At 40.0% G+C, this 20,421-nt stretch overlaps 1 protein-coding gene across 1 annotated transcript in view; it reads right to left on the bottom strand.

The window, feature by feature from the left end:
• THSD7B (thrombospondin type 1 domain containing 7B) overlaps positions 1-20,421 on the bottom strand; it is a gene marked incomplete at its 3' end in the record, with an annotated part of 130,907 nt that overhangs the window by 24,271 nt on the left and 86,215 nt on the right. Inside the window, exon 6 of the mRNA XM_010162709.1 lies at positions 19,045-19,242. Coding sequence (XP_010161011.1) covers positions 19,045-19,242 — 198 coding nt within the window. The remainder of the gene's footprint in view (positions 1-19,044; positions 19,243-20,421) is intronic.

Genomic DNA, 20,421 nt, shown 5'->3' with positions numbered 1-20,421 from the left:
CACATTAGCTCCAGCTTCACTGATGAGCAGCTGAGATAACAGCCACTCACACACATCTCCAAGTCATTGGGAAAAAAGACAAGGGGATGACTTTCTGCATACGATGTCCTCATCACATTTCTGGTAATTGTTCAGTCATAGATAAGGCACAAACAGGGAAAAGGCAGCAGAACAGACTACTCTGAAAATGTAACAGAAACTACTTAACAACCTTTACATTTAGCACTAAGGCATTAAAAATGATAGCTATTATTACTGCTCTAATTACATCGCTGGGACTCAAAAAAAATTGCATTTTGCTTTCCTGCAAACATGGCCACGTGAGGTCTGACACCTCCTCAACCCGTAGGAACACATCTCCCCACCATGGTCGGTTTGCAGAATGCCTGCAGGACCCAACACCTGAACGCTTGCAGACATACTGCCAGAAATGGTCCAAAGAGGGCCCCCAAACCCACAGGGTCCATCACCCCTGTCCTCCTGGAGGCAGACTATACCAGCTTGACTTCCACAGGCACTGATACGATCACACCAGGGCAGTTTGAAAAATCAACAGCCAGGACTACTGACAGACACTGACTTGGGCTTCTCTAATCACAAACCTCCAAGATGCACCAACATTGTGATCTTCCCAGAGCGTTGCTCTGTTTCCACCACATCTATGTCTCTACAGAGGCTTACAGGCCACCAGTAAGGACTAAGCCCTAGACTTTCATGTCTAAACCCTTGTCAAGTGAACTACAGTTCTGCCTGTGAGTCAGCAGTGGACAGACACATCCTCCTAAGCAAGCTGCAAGAGAGAAATGCAAGGGAATAAATACATGGAGCCAATTAAGCTTCTGACCACAAAATACCAGACCAGGCTGCAGAAACATGTAAAGGCTGTATTTTAACTCTAGCACACAGATGTAATTAAGTTGCCATGCTGGAGGATTTCCCAGAGTTTATTAGGACTCAATGCATGATACCAAGATCTCACAGGCTCAGTTGATCTGTGCCACAGCAAGCCCAGAGGGGACAGGGCAAACCTCACCTTTGTTGAGTTCCCCACAACAAGCAGCAAGGTAGGGAACAGTTTACCACAGCAAACTATCACATTATCTCCTACATTAAGGTGATCTTCCAAAATCAGTTATCCCAGCTGCATAGCCTGAATTTAACTGAAATCCTGCAGAAATCTGGTTTAGAGAGGAACATTCACTTGTTAAAAAGTAAGGGGAAAGGTTTCTTTGAATTAGGTAAGCAGAGTATGATTTTCACCTGCTCTCAAGCAGTTAGGTGAAATGTATGCCACTACAGATGGAAAACATTCTAAAGTCACCTCACTGGCCACATAACCCCTCAACATATTGAAAACCAGCAGGAAGTGTTGAATTAATACATATATGCTAACAAGCACTCCTACAACCATGAATGTTTAATCTAGTTTTTCCACTAGTTGACACTGTACCCCTTGGCTGCTACATGGTTTTGAAGCCTTGAGACAGGGGAAGAACTACAGGGAAACTGCTGTAAAGCAGGGAACCACAGAAAAGCAGACAGAGGGAAGAGTCTCTGGAGAGAGCCTGGAGCAGAACACTATCAGCTAGAGAGGCAAGGCAGATATTGTCAGCATCTGGATGGGGATGGAGGAGGGAGGGAAGGGAGTTAACGTGAGCACCGGGGATGTCTGCCTCTATATTCAGTAATCGTGGGGCTACATTTCGATGATGTGTGGAATACTTCCCAGCAATATATGATGTTACCACTTATGTGCCATGTATACAAAGAGATGCAAACAAAAAGAGTTTTCAGAGAGCATGTAATACTGGCTGCCTGCAGAGGATAAGTTATTATGTACCAAGCGACTGCTGGAAAAAGGAACTTTTACACACCTTTGGGGTCTAACCCATATATCTTAATGCTCTGGACCATGACAAATGATTGGATAACAACTCTTACTCCCCTTGTCATTATCCATCTTCTTAGGAGGCTTACTTCTTCAAATCCTGATGATGAACCTCTGTAGTCACTTAGCTGAGCAGTGAAAATTTATTGCCTTTACTAGAAAATGAAATTCTCCTCCAGGAGAATTGCAATGGACACAAAAGGGCAAAATTTCCACCCTGGAGTACATGGATGCATTTTCTTTCTTTTTAGCAGGAACTATATACATTTATCCCATGTCAGAACTTGGACCAAAGGCTATCTCCTGTGTTAATAAGAATGGCTAATTTCCAATTAAATAAGCCTACAGATCGTAGAGATGCCCTAATGAGAAAAAAAAAGATGAGGTCCCATACTAATCCTGCTTTCACTGCACATATTTAACAGGGCTGCCAAAGCAGAGTCTCCACAATACTTACTAATTACATTGGACTGTCTCCAGCCACTGTCACTGGCAGGGAACAGGCAAAGTTTGCAAGGAAGCAACCCACAAGGGTTCAAAGATGATATTATTATTATTATTATTATCATCATCATTATTATTATTTTAGGAAAGCCCTGAAAGAGTCAAAGAGACAAGAGAACTGTGGAACAAAGTATTGCAGGGTTGATCTGGACAGAAAATACTGCCACAGTCTGTGGACTTTATGAGCAGCTGTATGAAAATACTCTGGCACAGCTGGGAGAGCTCCCAAACTGCTAAGATGCAAAAGTGCAGACTAGCATTAACTCCATGGGATTCATGTTGGACTTCAATACATGCTATCTCCAGCAGTTACTGGAACCTGTAGTAGAGACTGGAGTATAAAAAGAAGAAAAACTGTAGGGCAGAAACCTATAAACTCAGCTGAAAGAATTTAAAATGCCTCTTTTTTTGGGTGTCCAACAGCAAGGGTGGTTGTTCCCAATACAGGGAGAGCCCAAATGAACCCCAAAGGACGAGAGAGGGATCCAAAAGTATATTCCTGAAGAAAATTGACTTCTAACTTTTTGTCCAAGAACTAGTAAATCTGTGCAAGTCACATCTGACCCTCAGAAGAAGCAGTACTAAGAACAATCTTTCCAGACTTCGTATCAAGTTGCACAATTAGCCATTAATTAGCTTGGAGTTAAAAACCTCCATTCCAGCTCCACAGCACAAGAAGGGTTGAAAGAACTGCAGGTGCCCAGAGTGACACCATAAATATTGATCACAGTGCTCATTCCACTTCATTAGCCACGAAGCAAGCAATGGTCCTCAAGGGAGAGGAAAAGGCAGATCCAATTTTAATCAAATGGCTGTACTAAAATGCAAACCTCATGGAATATTATTTTAATTTTTGCTCTTTACTCACACCAATTGCAGCCCATTAAAAAAAAAAAAAAAAAAAAAAAAAAAAAAGATGTTTCTGAACAGAGAGCCAAAACCTTCAGCTGCCAGGAAGGTGCATCTACGCTACGTGAAGCAGCCCTATGTAACAATACTCAAGTGAGCTCTGCAACCAGCAAAAGCAGTTTTCCAGTCCAGCACCTCACCCTGGGCTCGTTAGAACCACAGTTCATTAACCAGCCAAACCTTTGTGCTACTGCAGCTATAGTGTTTCTGAGATACAAACTGGTCTCTGGCAATGAAGGGGCTGTACAGACTTATTAGCTTATTCAGACCAACCTACATAGTAATAGTACATAAATCCTAAACCATTTAACCTTCAAAATATATGTCTGGGAATACTGCCAGTGAATATTTGAAAAGGATTACAGGAAATGTATTAGTTGTCACTGCAAATGAAAATATGGATTTCAATTGAAACTCTATATAAGGGGGAGTTTTTCCCCCAAAATCCGATAGTCTAGCAGCCATGCTGAACGAAGGGAAAATTGTACAGCTAGCTCAGACTGTGCAGGGCAAGCTGCTATACTTTTAAAGCTACATTTTTATCTACGGAAATAAAACATTTCACTTTTTTATTTTTCTACTTTAATCAGAATATAACCTCATTAAATGACAGTGTGTGAAAAGAACATATAAGCTAGAAAGAAAATATAAAAACTTTCTGAATAAATTAATGTTTATTGCTTTTAGACTTTGATATTCTGGTCTTTACTACTTAAATGCAGTTTAAATGTATTACTTGCCACGGCCTTTACGTTAAAACCAGTAAGTCTGCAATTTGCGATAAAATTCCTTATCTCTCTCTTTCTGAACCTACGCAAAGATCCAAGGTTAATTTGCAGATAATATTACTTCATGAAATAATTATCTTAGTCTATAGTACTTAAAATAGCTAAATTCAAGGGAGATCTTCTTAAAAATGAAGCTGTCACGGCTGTAGGATAGAGGCTGCTCTCCCCAGTGCATATCCCCACACTGGCAGCATCTCCAGTGGGGTGCAGAGCCTGGGTACCCCAAACCCGGAGCAGCTGCCGGGGTGTCCTGCTCACCCAGGGAGTCAGGAGGGGGATGCTCCACGCAGATGGACATGTCCAGGGCACAGACATCCCTGTGGTGGGGAGGGAAGGAGACCCAGCCCCACGCAACCTCCCAGCCCCCAAATGCCAACAGCAAGGCAGCCTGCCTTCCTCTTCACAACCCCAGCACTGGCTGAAAAATTACTCTCTCGAGCCATTCTTTCTCATCCTGCTAATTTTTCCAAACATCTTTCTATTAAACTATACAAATATACTCATTTTGTAAACATCCCATTAACCAGGTCAGCATACAGTATACACAACTTATTACTGAGCAGCACCAAATCAGTCACAGAAGCAATTATGCAATTGTAGAGCAGACAACTCACTTTAATCTTAATACGGGGCTGGGGATGTACACGCCAATGTTCATTCACATGACTCATTCATTTCCAAGTATTGTATACCATTTGTTTCACCCTCACTTATGCTGCACTCTTATGTATTTTGATTTGTAAGCTTTGTGGACTGTCAGAAAATATGGGTTCAGTGCTTCACCCTTCACCTAAGAGATTTTGCTATTTAATTTAAGGGTGTTTGTAATCTTTTGTCACCCAGGTTGGGGAAGAAGCTGGGCTAGATATTCAGATTCAAGACCTAAGTATGCGGTTATCTCACACACACACAAAAGGAAGAAAAAAAAAAGAACACATACACACGCAGATATAGAGATATATATATACACATATATATATTCTTCCAGAACTATTTAAAATAGGTAGTTGTACAGAAGGGAAATCAGAACTAAGGTTATAGGATGCTATAGTTACAACAAGGAAAAAAAAAAAAAAACAAGTAGTGGCTTTTAAAATCCCAGCTTTCTTTGAAGGCATTCATTTATTTAAGCATCTTGGGAAAACAGGTTGCCATATAATATTAACAAACAAGAATATGCTCTGTCAACCACATGCAGTACCACAGACATTTTGAAGACCTAAATAAATAATGTATTAGAAAACCTAGCCTAGTCTGAATTAATGCAGACTCCTATGATACAAATGAACAGCAGTAGTGGAATTGTCTTCCTGGGATTTAAGTCGTATATAGCATTAAAACTAAAGGTCTTAAGATACTTATCGATAGGCAAGAAACTGCTATCTTTAGGATCTATGCATGCCCGGGGAGCACTCTGCTAAATTTACATTCTCAGAGAGTTTCTAAGAGAGTTACCAAATCAGTCAGTTTTATTTGTAAACACCATGAAAAAGAACAAAACACCCTCTTGGCTCTAGTCTCCTTTCACACAGCACTAAGCGTACAAGAAAACAGTGCTGACTTTGGATTAAACTTGGGAAATCTGCTGAAACTGTGGGGGGGAAATCTTGCTACGGTACAGTTAATGGGAATTTTGCATCTGGTAACAAAAAAAAAAAATTGAATTTGAACTTATAAATTCAAATCTTGGTTTCTACAACGTACTATGGGCAGCCAAGAAGCACCACCTCCCTGCTTCAAGCACAGATGGAGCCATTCCTACAGAGCTGCCCAACAGTCTATCATTAAATTCATGAGGACTTACCAGTCCTGCTGGGCCATCACATTTTCACTATAAAAACAACTCTGTATTTTGTATCACAGACACATTTGCCAGTAACAAATTGAAACAACCCCAAATCAGGCTCAGATTTAGGTGCAGTGAGAAGTAGAAAGGAAGCACAGATGGACCTCACACCACCTGGAAGTGACTTCGTCCCTCCAGCAAAGCACCCTGGGTTCATCCAGTCCCAGCAAACTCTCTGCTCCCTTGCTAGGGGCTGAAAGATATTCTCACTTTTTACAAAAAAAAGTAATTTTTCAAATGGCACCTGTCTCCCACTGGACGTCCCCAACATCAGAAGGACATGGACCTACTCAAGCGAGTCCAGAGGAGGCCACAAGGATGATCCAAGGGCTGGAGCAGCTCTGCTGTGAGGACAGGCTGAGAGAGTTGGGGCTGTTCAGCCTGGAGAAGAGAAGGCTCCAGGGAGATCTTACAGCGGCCTCCGAGTACCTGAAGGGGCTAGAGGAAAGCCGGGGAGGGACTTTTTACAAGGGCAGTTAGTGACAGGATGAGGGGTGACGGCTTTAAACTGGAAGAGGGTAGGTTTAGATTAGATATTAGGAAGAAATTCTTTACCAAGAAGGTGGTCAGACACTGGAACAGGTTGCCCAGAGAAGCTGTGTCTGCTCCTCTCTGGAAGTGTTCCAGGCCAGGCTGGATGAGGCTTTGAGCAACCTGGTCTAGTGGAAGGAGTCCCTGCTGATGGCAGGGGCGCTGGAATTGGATGATCTTTAAGGTTCCTTCCAACCCAAACCATTCTATGAAATATATATAAAAAAAAATGTTTCAAAATAAGTCAATAAAGTTCTGCATGAAGTAGTATAGTTTAAGTTCTTGGAATTTATTGTCATCAGATAATAAAAGAAAGAAGCTGAAGCTGGTTCTGCAGACAGGAGACCCAGACCTGGGAGTGAGTATCTGTAAGAACCGTCAGCGTGTGGGGCTGGGGGCTGCCCTTCGTCTCTGTCTGCAGGAGGTTTTAGGGAGAGGAGAGGAGAGATGGGGAGAAGTCAGGGTGGAAGAAAAGGCTAGAAGCAGCCTGCAGCCATGAGATGACTGTGCTCACTGCTCCTCAGCCAAGGTGAAGGAGCTGCACTCGAGGTCTGGCCGTGTGCCATGCTGGGGGGGGTCTGCAGTAAGTTTCTCCTGAGGTTTAGATAAGGGAATAATTTGAGTTTAACTTCAACAGACAGCTTCTCACATTGATCTCTGACCACAGCTCTTTTACTGGAAGAAAAAAGAAGGGCTTTTTTTGTGCCATTTAATCCTTTCCTGCTAGGTGGGCCTTTTTCTGTAGCTGAAATTCCTTTGGTGCTGCGTGTTGCGTGCTGGACAGGAATGATTGTGAGAGCCACCTTTATGTAGCACTTCTGAGTGCCGTTGAGTGGTAATGAAAGATAAGTCTTGTACTTTCTTTGAGTTTCTTTTTATCAAGCTGTTTATGAAGTACAGCTGATTAAAATAAATTTAGTCGTTTGTTTTGAGGTTGATGGATGCTGGAGGGGAAGGCTCCCCCCTTAATATAAGAACTTTTGACAAACTTTTAATTAAGAATTCAGGACATGGAAATTTTGGGCTAGTTCTGCACTACAGAGATTGGCTCTGGAGCATATTGGTCTGTCAGGTTTTTGAAGTAAATCTCCCTCTTAATTCTAATTAAGTATTGTAATGCCGGTACTCTTCATTAGGCAGCAATTTGTGATTAGTCAGGTGGTCATAATGGAAAGAGAAGAACACGTGATGAAATGGTAGAGAAATTGCAGAGCAGGGAAAACAGCCATGGGATGTGGCTCCTAAATGCTCTTTAACATCCTCCTGGATGGCAGATTTCCCACTGAATTCCGTGTTCCCTGTGGGACGGGATTCAATGCTCACACAGATCCTCACTTGTATGGGAACACGAGTTCATTGCACCTCGATTACAGACTTGAGCTCTGAAGCTGTGACAAGAAATAATAGGCTAAGAACAGGCATAAAAAGGAAGAATTCCTAGTTCCTCCAAAACTTTGAAGCCAAGCTATTGTTTTAAGTGTAGATTACGTTATCACGTTTGTTTATCTATGAATTGAATCTCGTATTTAATAAAAGGCAGCTTTTGTGAAGCGCTGGAGTGAATGTGAATTAGAGAATCAAGAAAGATTAACACTTTGAGGAGATTGAGAAGAATTTAAAATTCCATTGTTTAGTGTTTTTCTTTCTGTCTGTACGAAGTACATCTGTAATTGTCTCAAATTAGATACTACCTTTGTTTAGAAGGGTTAAACAAGTAACAGGAGAAGATATTTCATAGTTCCTTTTTAAATAAACAGCCTGTTCAGTTCTTATCTTTAGGCAGTTTGCAAATGTCAGAGTAAAGCTTTTGAAGAGAATGTATATATGAGATGGAGTTTCTTTAGAAACTGAATCATCCTGTGTTATTGGGATGCATTTTCCAATTTTGAAGCCTGGTCTTTCCATACTGTATGGTTTTAGTGTATGCTTTTACCATGGTTCTTCAGGCAGATGCATTATTTAAAAATTCCTGTGGCGATGTCCAAATTGCACTGTAAGCATGAATTTGTTCAGTGCCTTTCTGGAAGCTGTGATCTATATTTTGCCATCAGTAGCCTGATAGCATTGCTACCAATGAACCTTCATATTGACCTAGTAGTTCCCAAGTCCAGAAAGAGAAAAAAGGAAAGAAAGACAAATGAATCAACACACACGGGTGGACTGGGTCAGCAGCTATGCAAGCAGAAGGCAGTGCTTTTTCTTTTTATGTCACTGAGGAGGGACAAACAATCACACAAAGCTAGTTCCTGGCTTGGTCCTGAGGCAAGTGGTGTCTGTGAGGATTCAGGCACTACATCATAGAAGATAGAATGGTTTGAAACCTTCTTCCCCATTCGCTCCTTTTTTTTTTTTTTTCTTTTAAAAAAAAGGTACTTTGTGAGCATTTCTGCAGACTGTCACATGTCTCTTCAATATGAAGAGTTCAGAAGAGCTGCTTAAGTTTCAGACTCATTCCTGCACAACCCATGCTGGCCTTTCCTAAAGTTTAGCTACAGGATTCTTCAGAAAAATTGTGTGAATGGTGTCATATATATATGATGTTAATATCTGGTTAAAATAAATGGCTTAAGGACAGTACTTATGCAAAAAGCTTTGACTTCTTGTATCTCAAGGAGATATTATGGGTAGGAACTAAAGCCTGAGGAAGTTCTGAGGTTGCAACTGTGTAAAGAGGCTGTAAAAGCACCATGTCAAAACCAGGTGAAAATACCACTGATGTGAAGGCTATGAGCAGTCACTGGTTATTTTCAGAGAGCCCCTTTATATGTATCAAAACCAACAAGGGTTCTGTCCCAGACTTCAAAAGTTAACTATACTTTCAGAGTTATACAATACAGGAACCTTATTTCAGTCTCATAATTAAAAGATTAAAAAGCATCAAACTCAGTAAAGATTCCCTAGGCATTGAGAAATGGTTTATAAATAAATAGTTTTAAAGTATGCATTTGCACTAGCCTAGTATACAAATATTAATTCTTCTATAGAGTTTCTTCAAGCCTCTTGCACCAATGTAACAGACCTACACACACGCACCATGCTCTTTAGGTAACCTTTATCACAAACTCAGATGAACTGATATCAAACTTACTCAATAGCATTTAAAACATAAAGGGCAACACAGATCCTGCCATAATAAGTGATATTTTTCTTAATGTTATAATTCCTATTTCTGAAAGGGCTACCTTGAACCTTTGTTCCAAATCTACAGGTGTTAGAAGCTCAGGTTCATTAAAAAAAAAGAAATCAGCACCTGCCACTCCCTCTCACTAATGCAGGTGGGAGTTGGATGTTTGAAAATCCATCTCCTCTCTGCTGAAACTGCCATAGGGAAGAAACGGCCTTTGCCCTCACTATTTTAACACTGCTCTGAAGTCTTGAAAAACATCTTTTGGAGACATTAAGTACCAAAAAGGAGCAGTAGATACTGAAAAGAATAATGGGTTTGCATAGAAATTCATTTGAGGGCATTCTGCACTGACCACAAGCTCACACTTAGCTCGGCTGGCACAGAAAAAATATTTCACAGGTAGCTGTAATACCTTATATTGACAAGCATAGGGAGGATGAAAGCTGGCTAGATCCCTAATCAACTCCACTGGTATCTCTGTCTGCCAACTACACAGAGCTAACATCACCACTGGATACCGATTATAGCTGCCTTCTGGATGACTGACACAAATCACCCCACCAGCATTTGGAAAAGCACAGCCACAGTTCAGCTGGAAATCATGCAACATATTTGCATTCAAAGAGAAAGAAAATTAATCAAAGTATGTTTGAGTTTACCCTCTAGATTCAAACCCAAAACTTTCCAGCATTAGATATTTCAGCCTGTATTTTAGCTCAATATGCCTGACTCTAAGACACAGATATTTACACAAATGTAGCTACCATAAGAATTGCTTACAGACTTTTGAGTTTCTATCTTCCATGGCTTGTGGGCCATATGTTTGCTATGATCTTGAATGAATTAAAACTGTTAAAGTGTGACTAAGCAAAGAAAGCTTTTATTTATCAGCAACTTACCCTAAAGCCGATCTTCTGTTTCTTCAGTTTCAGTAGAGGATGCAAAGACAGTAAATTCATTACGGTGTCTGTCCTCAAACTATCAGTGCACCAGTCCTAGAGCAGGTCACAATCTGCATTTGGTCTTTTTAAATGTTTCCAGTTGGAGACATCAACTATTTGGCCTGGCACCAGCTGCTGTGAGTTAAGGCTTGATGAAGGTAACTACATCCACTCCACCTGGCTCATAAACAGCCAGCCTGCTCAAAGAGCACATCCATCTTCATGACTTCAAAAAAAATGGGTCTCAAATCTATTGAACAAACCACACACCATTCTTCAGGATTCCTGAAACACTCATAATATTCATCAGCCTTACTGCTACACTGCAATATGCTCCTTCCACCACAGCTGCAAAATGAGAAGTAAGGGTCCTATCTAATTGCTAGAAGGCTCTGCATGTTGCCTTTAAGGATTTGTGTTTCTAACAGTCAGGAAAACATACCAGTTTGGGATAAACAGCCCCAGTGATGGGGTACAGTGGGGTACACTCATGAACTAAGAGGAGGAATGAGCAATGTGGTGCAGAAGGCTGAGCCCCATGACAATCATTGAACCTGAAGGCTTAGAAAAGCTGGTACCTGGTTTAATTGTATTGATTGTACATGCAAATGTGTCGAGCAACTGGATAATTTTACCATTCCTTACAAAATAATTCCAAATCTTACAGCTGTAAAGTTGTCTCACCTCCAGTGTGCATTTCCCTGAATAGTCCATAACGTACACTTATTAATCACACCCTCCTCAGGCAAAACTCCCATTGCAAGTTCTGTCCTGCTACTGCTGACAGCACACAAATTTGACCAAAGAAGTATATAAGATTGTTTTGTTGAAGCTCAGTGATTTAAGAAGACAAGACAAAGCAGCTCCTCATCCATCGACCCAGCTGTTTAACTTTTAGCTGTACATCGTTCTCTCATTCACTGCGTATCACCAGGAGCGCACTCTCCACCCGTCCCTCTCCATCAGTCCAAGCCCTCACAGGTACATAAGGAGCAAAAGCATCACTGAAGAAAAATTGATTTTCATTACTCCATGTATCAAGGTCAGATTAAAGACAGGTGCGTTTCCACATTAACTTGAAAACAAGTGTTTTAATTTTTACAAACGAAACTGCTTCTTGTAGTTTCCAAAAGTTTCAGTTTCTGGAATAAAGAAAGATCACAATCTAAGCTTATGCTACTCTTACAGGAGGAACAAAATGTAGATGTACTATTAGAGATGGTGTTGTGTCCCTGGACACAATGATCAATGGATACTACAGAACTTATTCTGACATGTCAGAAAGAACTTATTTAAAACTCACTTTCAATAATTTGAACACAGTAAATCTTTTCTCTGAGAAATTAGACACTGCAAATTCATTCTCTATCATGAATCTGTTACAAGATGAAAAATAAAGAATTCTCCCAAGGTAAAAACTTGGCTTTGCTGAAATTTATGTTAAAACAGAACTTCTCAGAAAGCTGCCAGCTTCATGCCCTCAACCAGGAATAAAAGCAGATATCATCTCTCCTTGCAGCCCTTTCCTGCTGGAGGATTCCAGCACAGCTGTTGGGACCAGAGGACACGCTGTGATTGAACTGGAAGTAGACAGGTAACTGAGCACACCATTATTAATATTCTACCCCAAAGAGTCTTCAGCTTCTCTAAGTGCAGAGCTTCACTGTCAAGCTCTGGCAGAACATAATACTGGATCTTAAAATAACACTGCTTTGATTACCTTACTTCCCTTTACTCTTCGCTTGAATTCCAACAGGATTTCAGTGTCTGCTCTGTCAATAGAGCCGTGTGAATAATGGATTTCTGTTTGGGCACTGAACCAAAAGAAAAAGGAAAAAAAAAAAAAAGTAAAAGGAAGAAAAAACTCTGTAACTGTTTTAAGTAGACTGGAGAGAGACTGGAGGAGTATTTAGGAAAAACATAATTTCAAGATAAGGCAAAATGTTTGTTTAATCTAAAAGGAATATTTCGCTTTTATATTAACAACCTCTTTTAAAAATACTTTGATTTTTTAATTTTGTTTAAGATTTAGCCTAGTTAATTTACAAAAAAGCAAACGTTAATCATTTAATCTAAAAAAATGCTGAAAGAGAACATTTTGACTCTGAAATATTGTTCTCCAGTTTTACAAATAAAACTATCAGATGGAACAGAAATTTCAGAATAGATGTATTTCAACCCAAACATGTACTTTTTCAGTGAACTTATTAACACTTGGAAACAAAAACCCTCTTATCTTCATGGCAAGTGCCATGTTGCAGATACCGGCTGCCTAGAACCAAGAGATCACACAGAAAAATAAAACATTAGTACTAGTGTCCAGGTTTTCTGCTCGAAAGCAAAAGAAGCAGCTGGCCTAAAGGTTTGGTGAACATCCTGATTTCATGGGTTTCTTCTCTTCACCACCCCCTGCAAATATGTCCTGGGATTTTGGTTTTGTGGCTGGTTTGGGGAGGGTTTGGTTTGGTTTTTATTTTGGAAGGTGTTGTTTTTTAATGTTAGTACCAGAGAAAAAAGGAAAAAAGAAAAACAGGTTTAATTATCTGGTAAAGCACTGCTGCCACTGCAGGACTGCAGCATGGTTTATTTCTAAGCTAATATCTCGGCAGACCATCTGTAGCAGGGTGGTTCCCCTTTCCAGAGGAGAGCCCCAGGACCTGCCAGATATTCTTCATTTATCAGATACGGCTGGGAAGGGTGCACAGAAACCTCCAAAGTTCCTGGGAGCACCCAGGTGAGGCAGAAGCTGCTGAAGAAGGTGGCTTTGTCTAGGGGTTGGTCACTCCTGCCAGGTAACCAGTGATAGGATGACAGGTAATGGCATCAAGTCACTCCAGGGAGGTTCAGGTTGGATATTAGGAAGAACTGATTCTCCGAAAGAGTGGTCAGACATTGGAACAGACTGCCCAGGGAAGTGGTGAAGTCACCATCCCTGGAGGCGTTCAAAGGTGTAGATGTAGCACTCGGGGATGTGGTTTAGTGGGCATGGTGGGGATGACTTGACGGTTGGACTGGATGATCTTAGAGGTCTTTTCCAACCATAATGATTCTGTGATTTGTGACAAGTCCCAGGACAGTCATCTGGGTGGTACAGAACAGAGACAGCAACGTTGTTCTGGGCACCTCTGGGTTTGGCACCTGCACCTCCCTAACACTGCAGGAACCGTGCATGAATAAGGACTCAATAAATTATTCAGCACTGTAACAAATACTGTCCTCAAAAAGGAAGACAACTCCACAATTTCAACTCCCACAAAGCAAAGAAATCCTGATACCCAAGCTAGCAGTATAGAAAGGGAAATTCTCAGCAGCTTTTGAGCTGTGATTAGATTTGTTAACTAGGAGTAGAGTAAAACAGCCAGAATCCAGCAAAATCACCCACCCTTTGCATTAAGCCTTGTTGCCAATCTGATAATTTCTGATTAAAACAATGAAGCCTTTGGGTATAAATTATTTCGTATTTTTGATTATTTAGACAGTATGCTGTTCACTATCACAGAAAAATCTTCTCTGTTACCATTAGTTCTTCTGGTAGGAATCAGAACAAGCAGAAGCAAATTAATAAATGATGACATGGGAATTATAACAAAGTGGATTGACGACTTGCGGATATGATTCTGAATAATAACATTTTACAGTCTATTCAAGAGCATTGCTAACAGGTGAGATTTCGTTTACAGTACAGTCAGAAACATTTATAAAATGCTTGGAAAATGAATTGTTACTTTTATGAGTCATACTTGTTATTTCATGAATTTATTGTTGTAGCTCCTTCTACATGTTCTCAGTGCAACGAGGCTGTATTCCTCATCATAATCACTGCTCTGTTCACAGGCTACAGGAGTATAATGTGCATTTCTAAAAACCACAGTTAGGTTCAACATTTGTCTTGTTTCAATCTATTTCCATATTATTAATACAACCTAAAACAGGTATGGAAAATAACAATAAAAAGGGTTCCCAAATTCCTCCATCAGACTGAACCCAACAACATTTAAATGTTAATTCCATTGTCTTAGCATCTAAATCAAAAGACTGGGAAACTCCTTACGAAGGCACACCAACTCCTCTTTAGACTGAACTTTTACCTGCTGACCCTGAGCCAAGTCCCACTGCCTCACGTTATCTGCAGTTTTCTGCACACTACCACAACACTGAATTCCCTTTTTCTCACCACTGTACATTTCACAGAGATGTAAGAATCAGAGCACACAAAAGATCACTTTGGTCATTGTCTTCAAAAAATGAAATGCAATACATTTTGGCTTTTGACTGTTCATGGTTTTGTATCTACTGAACAGCAACATTTAAGGTGAACAAGTGAACTGGAAAGTTTTCAGAGAGTTATTTTCATCTGATCAATGCACAGTAATGTTTGTCGGTTCTAATCAAGACTGCCCAAATTCAAATGTCAAATACTTGCAAGTATCTGATCAAGAATACATTACAAACAGGAGATTACATTACCAACAGGAGATTATTCAATTCCTTGTTGAACAGTCTAAAACAACAACTCAGAGAGAAATGACAAATAATTCTTGGGTTATCTGTGAATACAAAAAAAGTTTTCAAATAAATTATTTATCTGAATTATAGATCCATGTACCCAATGATACTGTTACATAATCCAATTTTTAGGCTCATGATCCATTTTTCTGTACTATTCTTTTGGCTTCGCACACTTCCCCAAATGTATCTGTTGTCCTTCACTAGCTAAATAAAAAACACTTTGCTGAAAAATTTTGTTAGGAAGAAGCAAGCAATATAAGTTTTTTTCCCATTCTATGCATTATTTCATTGCATTTCTACACATTATTTAATTTCATTTGATTTATGACACTACTGTCTTCTGATGCTACAGAAGAGGCGCACTCGAGAGGTATGGACCAGACACTAAGAGTTTCTTGTAAGCATTATATGCATGTTCAATAACTTATTAACAGAGATTAGAGACACCACTAGGCAGGAGCAGATAGACATCAAGAATGACAAAGTAATGAGATTATTATGGTCTTATTCCTTCTCCTCTATGCTAACTGCTGCAAATCACAAATTACAGACTCCAGCTACTCCACGAAAAAATGCTGTACATGGTATGTGCCCCATGGAGACCCCTTCATTATGGATCCCCTACTTTAACCTATCTAAGAAATAAAGTAATTTCTGTACCTCTAGACCAAAGGGAAGATTGCTACAGCACTGAAATTCATACAAGCCCTTCTAAAGAGATATTGCTTTGACAGGGAAGTCTTCAGAGAAACCCTGCAAGCTGCAGTCGGACCCATGTCTGACTCTCTCCTGAGCTGTTCAAGCTCCAGCTCAGGCCAGCAGCAGATTGTTACCTGGGCCAGTACCACGAAATCTTCTCACCAGAAAGGATGGCTTTTGTCCTGGTTTTGCTAGGATAGAGATAATTTTTTTCTTAGTAGCTAGAATAGTGCTGTGATTTGGTTTCAGTGTGGGATTTGTTATGAGAAGAATGTTGATAATATACTGATGTTTTAGTTTAGCTTTTTAAAATGTAAAGAAAGGACAACACTACAAGGGGCTCCCAAGGTGGGGTTTCAGTTGGAGAAAGAGTTTAGTTAGCCACTGCTCCTGATTCCCCTCCCAAACAGGTTCCTCCCAACCCTCTCTCACAACATGGGCTGGCACCACGAGTGTGCAAGAGATGTGGCATGGGAGAAAGGCATTGGAGAAACCAGAAGTGGGACAGAGAAGGGCTAATGCCTTCTCTATCAACACATATCAGACACAAAGATGCACCTCCAAGCTCCACCTTGCTGGAAGGAAGTTTAGGCCAAAAGGATCATCCAGGCTCTGCTGGCAGCAGCAAAGTCCTCTACCATGGGAGGGAAGAGTGAAAAACACGGCCAGATCCCTCCCACTGCAGTCAATATAATTAAAGCTCATTTCTGGCAAGGGAAAAATCAATCTCCCCATGAAAAAGGCCTCAGGTCTCTGAACCATGGAGCCCAGAATTACACAGCAGAGCACGGGCTAGCAAAGGTCATGGGTTCAGCCACACTGTAGATGGAGGGAGAGGAGAAGACATGCAAGGACAAGAAGCCATTGATGCCAAGCTCTTCTGCGGTACGGCTGACACAAACAGGACTCACAGAGCAGCTACTTTTAACTTCTAAAGAGAAGTGAACTATCACAATGCAACAAGAAGACAGCATCATGCCAAAAAGTCTGGCATTTATATGAAAATGAAGACATCTTGCAGACAGGCATACACAGAAGACCCAAAGTATCCCCCTAATCAACACACTCCAGGCCCAAGTGAACTGTTGTCAAGACAATGATGGATTTTATCATTTAACAGGGTCCAAAAAAAAAGTAATTTCTTATGCCTTTTGGCATTTAGTGGGAATAGGGAACAACATTGCCAGGCACAGGTGTCCGAATGACTGGATAAAAGACTGGATTTTAGGATACAGAGATGAATTCTACAGAAGATGCTTAAGGAAATGAAAATACCAGCACATAACGTCGCTATCCTAAATGCTTTCAGCAGAGCAGTTACTTGCACAGAATTTTGAGCTGTATAATTCTGTGCATTAGTACCGGCCTTCTGCTATTTTACCTCTAACTGACATGTCTCACAGTTTCACACGACTCCCTACTGGCTTCCCACTACCAACTAAACAACTACTCCAGGTAAAACACTTCATGCAACTCTGCCACTTACTCCAAGCTTTTATCCAAGAAAATAGACCACTTATTGCAATGGGAATCTAGTTAAGAAAACATTACAGAAGGAAAAAAAGGTTATAAACAAAGCAACTAATATTACTGGATTAACAGAATAAAAACAAGTTGACTTTTTTTTTCAACTTTGAATTTAAGGACTCACCCAGTCCTATCCTACTGGATCAAAAATTCAGAAAAGTTTAAATCTAGTGTCAACCAGTCCTTCTAATCTACCAAGTGATCTGGATATTTCCTTGTGAAACCTTCTCAATTAAAAATGGACAATGATCATGTCTAGTGACAATGTTTGCCTCGGGTCAGCAGGGCAGGAAGAATATCCCAACTTTTTTTTTTTTTAACTAGACCATGCATAAAGCAATTGAAGTGAAAAAGGGTACTGTGAAACCTCCAATATCTTGTTGAACAATTAAGTGAAGAAGAGACACTTCAAAGGCATGGCTTCTTAAGGATCATAGCCACAGAGTACAGTTTGATCAGAGATCAATGAGCATCTGCCATGTTATATGTTTTCCTTCTGAGTCACAAGTCGGAGCATAAAAATGGATGTTGGCACAGTTTTAACAGTGTGAAGTACATGGTGCTCCTTAGCAATACAAGACTCCATCTGCACACATCACTGCAGGATTGGACCTACGATTATGATCATACATTGGAAGAGACCACTCAGACAAAATTCAGAGACACCTCTTTGCTCTCCACTATATTCTGGCTATGTCATTTTATAATGGTTGAAGATATTTTTTGCCCCATTTCACAAACTTCCAAGCAAATCTAATATTTTCAACGTATTTCAGGAGGATGTGTGCTCTTCAGACAAAGCAGCCATAATTTCATTCTGTCAGATTCTAATGCCTCGTAAATGACACACTATTTTTAACCACTTGCCAATTAACCCCTCTTGTTATTGACTTGAAATTGTTTCCCGTGATCAGTCTCAGTACCATGTAAGAGAAGAATTCTCCATCTCAGATATAATATCAGGCTCTAAAGTTCCACAATTTTGCCATTTTTGAGATGATAGCACAGTCTCACTGTGACTAAGGACTGCAAAATCGTGCTCCATGTAATTGAATCTGAAGATCTGACAACACTGACCTTATCAAGAAATGAAACTTTTGGCTGAGGTTCAAACCATGCACGAGAAATAAGCTCTTGCTGGTTGTTTGTAAACGTCATATAAAAATACGCTTCTTCATTATTAACAACTTGTAAACTGAATACACTGCAGGTTTCTAACTGCTGCCAAGTAAAGTATTACTCAGTACGATCATTTCATTTACATCTAATTCTTGTATTAATTTTGGTGGCACAACTGAGCATCCCTTTTCATGACTGTAAGAGGGTTATTGTAATGCGATAAACATCCAGACCACATGCTAAAAAGTGAAGATAGAAGGAATGTAGGGGTCAGATTAATTTTGTGAAAGCCCATAGTGCTGCTGGCCTCAGTGACAGCCCTACTTCAGTACAAGATGTGCAAAAAAAAGGATTTTAGGGGGAACCATGCCATTGGTACGCCACTGTTTTTGTGATAAGGCTAACAGTGACAGCACATGACCTGTACGGGTAAGCCATCTCCTTTAGGATAAAATAGGACAGAAAGCTCCAAGCAAAATCCCCAGTAATGTCAGCACTAGGCTTTTGTGAGCACCACAGTCAATGTAAAAATCTGAATGTTTCATAAAAATTCAGTAAGGAGTTATTATAAATAATCACAATTGCTCTGCAGCAGAATGTCATTTAAAAGGAGGCACGAAAAACTATGGGGCTTTTAAGACAACAACATTACGTACCCTTCTTGTTCTTGCATACAGCTTTCAGCATGCGGTTTCCAGGTCCACATTTTCCATGGTGAGTCACACATATTCCTTCTGAAACAATCCACTCATAACACATCGGGTCTTCACAAGGAATAGCTTCAATTAAATGTGGACAATCTGCCAGGGCACCTACGGGATCTACGATCACTTGCCTTTGTCTCATTCTAAAGCCTGGAAAAAGAGAAACTTAATTAACTAGACAACTGCAAAAAAAATAGATAAAAAAAAAACCCACCAATAATCTAGTAGCAAGAGGACTAAATAGGTCATCTGGAACTGGGGGATGCAAAGACAAACAAGAATACAACAGTTACAAACAGAATTGATCGGGAGGGCACTGGGCTGTATGTGCCCACACTCTAGGCATGCAAAATATAACAGTGAGTCAAGAATTCGAACAACCCACATTTTTCACATTGCTTTTTCCTTTTCATCTACTTTAGATAGAAATACACATGTCCAAATATAGGAATTTCCCACTCATGCATATATTAATGTACTAACAATATTAAGATAAAAAGAGAGAAACAGTTAGGGGACTGAAGATATAAAGGACACCTATATTCTGCCTGGGAATTCACTAATAAAAAGACTTGTTTTGAGATACAGCAGAGCAGTTTACTAAGAAATTAGTATTCTGCCTTATGAAGGTGTAAGGATTTCTGATACATAATGCATATCAGACCTCTTTGAAATGACATGCTATTAAATGGGAAGATTCAAATGTAAAGTGGAAGAAAAAGGTTACAGAAATAATGAAAGAACTGATTACATAATCTACCTCCTTCTGAATAAAACCAAAAGTCATGTTGCTATATAAAATGCAGAACTAACATGCAAGTATCTTTCAGGATGTTTTGTTATGTAAATGACACAGAAGTCTAAGAAAGGCAGGAAAAAAATGCAAGGTGGTCTTTCCTACAACACTCTCAGAGAAGGGGCATTAGTGGGGGCCACATGGAAATGTCTTGGCCATGAAACAGAAAATAAAATGAAAATAAAATATTCCAGAGAATACAACAGATCAAACTTCAATCATTCTCAAACCACCAAAGAAAAAAAAATTCAAAGCAATTTAAAAATGAAATAGTTCTGGAGATCTTAATACTTAACAATTTTATTGATTTTTTTTTTTTTTTAAATTTGAAAAATTCTGCCTGGCTCAGTAACTTCAAAAACTTCTGTTTTCTGAAGAAAAGTGTAATTTCCAAACAACAAGATTCATTCCCTGACATGAACTCCAACAGTCACCTTTTCAACTTATTTTGTAAATGAAGGAAAGGCTCTGCAGTGAACCTCAAAATGTCGCAGCCACAAACTTGTATGCTGGGCAATTAAGATCCGGGGGGG

This window comes from Antrostomus carolinensis, unplaced genomic scaffold (genome assembly GCF_000700745.2).
Source record: "Antrostomus carolinensis isolate BGI_N321 unplaced genomic scaffold, ASM70074v2 scaffold17842, whole genome shotgun sequence".
In the NCBI taxonomy this organism is placed as follows: domain Eukaryota; kingdom Metazoa; phylum Chordata; class Aves; order Caprimulgiformes; family Caprimulgidae; genus Antrostomus; species Antrostomus carolinensis.
The sequence above is the reverse complement of the archived record's forward strand: the minus strand, read 5'-3'. Positions and strand labels throughout refer to the sequence as shown.